This window comes from Orycteropus afer, unplaced genomic scaffold, assembly GCF_000298275.1.
Source record: "Orycteropus afer afer isolate SDZICR_OR568_19922 unplaced genomic scaffold, OryAfe1.0 scaffold00023, whole genome shotgun sequence".
Classification (NCBI taxonomy): domain Eukaryota; kingdom Metazoa; phylum Chordata; class Mammalia; order Tubulidentata; family Orycteropodidae; genus Orycteropus; species Orycteropus afer.
Window position 1 is genome coordinate 5,510,489 of NW_006921610.1, and position 5,963 is coordinate 5,516,451.

General features: G+C 37.7%; 1 protein-coding gene across 1 annotated transcript in view; it reads left to right on the top strand.

Moving 5' to 3' along the window:
- Positions 1-5,712, top strand: part of NMI (N-myc and STAT interactor) — a 21,380-nt gene extending 15,668 nt beyond the window's left edge. Inside the window, exons 6-7 of the mRNA XM_007934956.1 lie at positions 4,569-4,675; positions 5,512-5,712. Coding sequence (XP_007933147.1) covers positions 4,569-4,675; positions 5,512-5,712 — 308 coding nt within the window. The remainder of the gene's footprint in view (positions 1-4,568; positions 4,676-5,511) is intronic.
- The last annotated feature ends 251 nt before the right edge of the window (positions 5,713-5,963 follow it).

The following is a 5,963-nucleotide window of genomic DNA, read 5'->3' on the forward strand; positions in this document are numbered from 1 at the left end:
TTCCAGATAAGCAGAAATTAAGGGAATTTGTTAAAACCAGACCAAGCTTACAATAGATGCTAAAGGGAGCCCTTTGGACAGAGAAGCAACAACAGCCAATAACGACTGACCATTAACACACATGACAATATAACCCAGAAACCAACCCAGTTATGGAAGTATCCAAAGGAAATAAGCCTATGAGATTGTAAACAGGGAACTGGAGACATCAATTGACAAATGAGGACAAATGCAAACCAAAAAGAGGGATAAAACTGTGTTGTTACAGAACTTCTAGATGGTAGGGAAGTTAAGACAACTGTAAGATAGAACGGACTGTTCTAAACTTGGGAAGAAAACTATAAATCACAGGGTAATCGCAAAGAAAAATGATAAACCTTCACATCAAAAAAGAGGACCAGCATAAATATTCAGCAAATACTAAAACAATAGCAATGAAGGAAGTGATAACACAATTCATAAACAAAACAAGCTCAGCATAGAAAATTATATGGAACAGAAAAATCGACACCACAAAACGCATAAGAAAAATGACAGCAACAAATTCATATTTGCTAATAATTACATATCTGGGAAGGGACTTATCTCCAAGATTATAGCGGAAGAGTGGATGACCAAACTATGGTACATACACATAATGGAATTCTATGCAGCACTAAAGAATAATGTAGTGTCTGCAAAACACCACATAATATGGATAAACTTGGAGGACATTATTCTGAGTGCAATCAGCCAATCACAGAAGGTCAAATATAGTATGAGTTTGTTGTTGTGGAGGGTCAAGGAAGGTTTATATATGGAGGGAAACTTTGTTGGTTGCCAGGCATAGAACTGTTATGGTTAGCTGCCATTGAGTTGGCCCCCAGCTTATGGTGACCCCATGTGCAACAGGATCAGACTGTTGTGATCCATTGGATTTTAATTGCGTGATTTTAAGGCAGTAGATTACCACACCTTTCCTTCTAGTTCATCTTAGTCTGTAAGCTCTGTTGAACCCTGTTCAGCACCGTAGCAACATGCAAGCCTTCACTGACGGGTGGTGGCTGTGGATGAGGTATATTGACTATGAACTGAACCTGGTTTTCCCACATAGAATGCAAGAATTCTACCACTGAACCACCACTGCCCCCTTTGCACAGAAGAGGTAATTAAAAAAAATTATATATTGGAATTGACTGAGTGGCAGTAGAGTGTTTTTTTTTTTTTTTTTTTTGGTTATATAAAATCAAACTCATTACCATTGAGTCGGATCTGACTCATAGCGACCCCTCCTTGGGTTTCTGAGGCAGTATCAGTCACTATGGAAGTAGATTGCCAAACCTTCCTCCAAGGAGTGGTTGGTGGGTTTGAACCGCTAGCCTTCTGGTTAGCAGTCAAATGCCTTAGGCAGTATGCCACCAGAGCTCCTTTCAGTTATGTATGTATGTGTATATATATATATAAAGTCTTCTCTGTTATTTCCCTCTTACTCTTACTGACCAGTGTCTCTTAGGGAATTGATTCTAGGGAAGACAGTAAGGGTGATTGGAAAAGATAAAACAGCTAAATATGTCTTCTCCTTTCAGGTAGAAATGGACTTTTACCAAATCATTTTAGAGAGGTTTATGTTCTTATGATTAAAAATAGAAGATTCTACAGCTGCTTTTGGTAATATATTCAAGTGATTCTCAATATAAAAATTTCTTGCTATAGTTAATATAATTCTTAGGGCTTCTCTGGATTTATACATACAATAGAAATCCAGCTATACAATTAAAAAAAAATTGATTACATTTTCTTCAAAACAGTTAATACATGCTTTTATTTATTTTTTTTTAAAGAGCAAATTGAAATACAGAAGAACATGTATTTAGCTAAGTGAGACATTTCCTCAAACCTCTCTTCCTTTTATTATGTAGTTTTTTTAATAGTTATTTGGGTGTCTTTCCAGACCTTTCTCTGGGCACATACAAACATTCCACAATGTGTTTTTGACCTGGCCTTTATATGATGTTTAAGGCATCTTAGAGTGTGTTGCAGTTAGAGAGAGCCACAAAAAGAAGAGCTCTTGAGGGCCACCTTCTGTAATACCTTAGAGATAGACAGTAACTTGCTAGAAATTTCTACAGATGAAGATCTAGCTTTTAATTTTTCAAATTCATAAGTTCATCTTATCTGTGTGATGATAGTTGATCCATCTCTTATCTAAAAAATCTATGTGACTTATTTATAAAACAGAATTCAATTTAAAACTCTATGGTAAGAGAGATTACTGAGTAAAAAATCTGTGTTTTTTTCCCATATGGGGAATAAGTTCCTACATGTTATATCCCACCCATTGCTATGGAGTCGTTTTTGACTCATGGCAATCCTATGTGTTACAGACAGAGTAGCACTGCTCCATAGGATTTTCTTGTCTGTAATCTTTATGGAAGCAAAGAGCCAGGCCTTCCTTCATGACACCTTTGGTCATGAACTGTCAGTTTTTAAGCTAATAGCAAAGGAGTTCTGGTGGCGTAGTGCCCAAGAAATCTGACTGCTAACCAGAAGATTGGTGGTCAAACCCACCAGCTACTCTTTGGAAGGAAGATGAGAGAATTTACTTCTATAAATATTTACCGCCTCGGAAACCCAATGGGGGTTGCTATGAGTCAGAATCGACTCAATGGCAGTGAGTTTGGTTTGAGTTCTTTTGGAGTTGAGAGCAAACTCTTTATGCCAACTAGTGATCTTATGTCCCACTGTTGTTGTTGTTATGTGCCGTCGAGTCGGCCCCGACTCATAGCGACCCCTCCTTGGGTTTCCGAGGCAGTATCACTATGGAAGTAGGATTGCCCAACCTTCCTTCCGAGGAGTGGCTGGTGGGTTTGAACCGCCAACCTTCTGGTTAGCAGTCAAGTGCTTTAGCCACTATGCTACCAGAGCTCCTCTTATGACCCACTAGAAGGGGGAAAAAAAAAATAGTATTAAGACTATGCCAAAGGGGAAGGAGGCCACATCTCCTGACCTCCTTAACCCCATAAGAGATAGACAGAATCACCATAGCCCAAGGCCTATTCCTGCGAGGCCAGACATGCTGCCTTCCTCCAGCCCTTTCATCAACTCTGATACCAACCATTCCTCCTGCAGCACCCACCACCTTTCTCCTGGGTTCAGTAATTTGCTGCAGTGGACACACAGAATTCACAGATTATGGGTTTAATAGGGAAGCACCAGGCTACAATTCAAGTTCAGGAATAATGCTCAGTCTCTTTCAGCCTGTTGTCTCTTAGCCAACAGTCTCTCAGAGTCTCTCTCCCAGCAGTGAGTGTCTCTCTCAGCAATGTGTGTCTCTTGTGTCTCTTTCCCAGCACCATGTGTCTTTCAGGAATGCATGTCTCTCAGGAGTGTGTGTCTCTCAGGAGCATGTGTCTCTCACAAATGCATTTCTCTCAGCAGCACATCCTTCTCAGCCAGCAGTCAGAGAGACTCTGCCTCTAAGAGGCCTCCTTTTGAGCCTGGCAGAGTGGCCAAACTAGACAATCATAACATCCACATTCTAAGTACCTGAGAGACAGTGAACTTCCCAGAAGAGTGCTTTGTGCCACTCTCAACAGCAATACCCCAGGTGAATAACTTTAATAATCAGGGGTTCCTCAGTTGCTCACAGAAAATTCCACCACAGAGTTTACAAAGACTTACGGCTAGAAAAGCCATACCAGGTAATTTACTACACTGTAGGTTATAATAGGTACACTTATAGGGTACTATGCCAGATGCTTGGCAAGCTGTGTCTTATGACTCATCACAGTAGCTTATGAGGTAAATGCTGTTATGTGAGCATTTTGCTGGTAAGAAAGGTCTCTGAAGCTTCAAAGTCAAGCAACATACCCAAGGCACAGAGCTAGTCAGTAGCATAGCCAGGACTGAGGGCAGGTATGTTTGACTCAGGAGCGGACTGATAAGAGGAGTTAAAAAGAAAAGTGGTTTGATATTCTCAACAGCTGTCCCCATTATGTTTTGCAATCTTGGCATACTGCCTTTCTCTAGTCTAGAAATATTTCTATTAAAAAATAAATCAGATTCTTCTTATCTTGGATATATACTAATATACCTGTGAATTTTTATTATTTGCTTTTAGATGACATTCAGACCCTCTCTACTTTGGCTAACATCATTACCTCAAATGTATCAGTTACAGTGCTGCTGAGTAATTTACTATTTTTTTTACATTATTATATTCCAGTTTTAGTTTTCATTTGTAGTTCTTGAGAAATTGGGAAATTCTCCAGTCTTCATTGGATGGGTAGGCTACTTTCTACAGGTGGCTATTGTATTTTGTATATGATGTTACTTAAATAAGGACATTGCAGTCTTCTGTACATTTGACTGCAGTGGGTAGAAGAGACTGTTTTGATCTAATTGTTTGGCATTGTATTTGTCAAAATTATGTATTGTGGCTTTTTTAAAAAAATACCCAATAGAACTTATAAAAAGTTAATCACTCAATTCATTGTTTATCATGATAGTATTCTGTTTGAAGAAAACTTAACTTTGGTTAAAAAATGATGATATTAAAAAATAAAAATATTTATTTGATTTACTTTTAGTTGCTGACAAGATTTTGAAAAAGAAAGACTATCCTCTTTATATAAATCAAAACTGCCATACAGTTACTGTTTCTCCATACATAAAAACAAACTTGGAAAAGTTTCAGGTAAAGTCATCTCTATTATTTTGGGAACTCACTGCTGAACCTTACCCTATCTCACCCCACCCACTTCCCTCCAAAAAATGAAGGAAAAATTGTGAGTCTGTTACTATTTAAATCTTATCAGTGAGGGATGATGTCAAAATTTCACTTCTGCTTGATGCAGAATGAGTTTGTTTATTTAAAAGATTATTTTAATGCAAAACTATACCTTATTTTAATTCATTATACATTTTTTAACTGAAATTATTCATATAATACTCACTCAAAACCAAGCTCACTGCTGTTGAGTCAGATCCAACTCATAGTGACCCCTCCTTGGGTTTCCGAGATGGTATCATTATGGAACTAGGTTGCCCAACCTTCCTTCTGAGGAGTCTTTATTTTTTTAGGTGGAGATGTACCTGTATTTTTTTTTTTTCATATGTCTACTATGGTTGGATATTACAAATAATCCTTTCTCCACATTTTCTCTGAATTCATTATCTTTATCCCAAACCTGCTCCTTTTTTCTGTACCTTCTCAGTTATTAAATGGCACCACCACCTGCCTAGCCCACCAACTTGAAAGCTAGAACTCATACATGACCCTTCATTTTGCATCACCACCAACATTCATTTGGTCACAGAATCTGTCTTCCTTTCCTCTAGTCTCTATAATGCTGTTATCTTTCTAAAACTCAAATCTGAATCTGACATTCCCCTGCTTGAAATCTTCTTGAAGTTCCCTGTCTCTCTCAATACAAAGTCCAGAATATTTAGCAGAGCTTGTAAATGTAAAGTGTTGTAATTCAAAGTTCTTGACAATTTTTTTCTATTTATCTTTTCTTTTTTCCTCCTTAGGTATTTTCAGGAATATCTACCAGGACTGTGCTTCTGACTGGAATAGAAGACATTCAGGTGGATGAAGAAACTGTAGAGGATTTAGTTAACATTCACTTCCAACGGGGGAAGAATGGTGGTGGGGAAGTAGATGTGGTCAAATGTTCTGTAAGCCAACCTCAAATAGCTTATTTTGAAGAAGAGACTTATGGAATCATATGAAAATCATAACTTCTGAGGCCAAATCACAGTGCATGTTTGACAAAAATAGATGTCCTTTTCCTTAAAAAAAAATTGTGTGTTATTTTTAGATATAAAATGTATTTCTGTGATTTAATTTCTTCTTTGTTTCAAACCATGCTGTGTGTTTAGAAATGTCATAAATGTATTAAAATCAGTTTTGTTCATAAAGTATGTATGTTGCTGCCACATCTACTGGTATCAACCTTAAATGACCTAGATGTCCTCTGGCC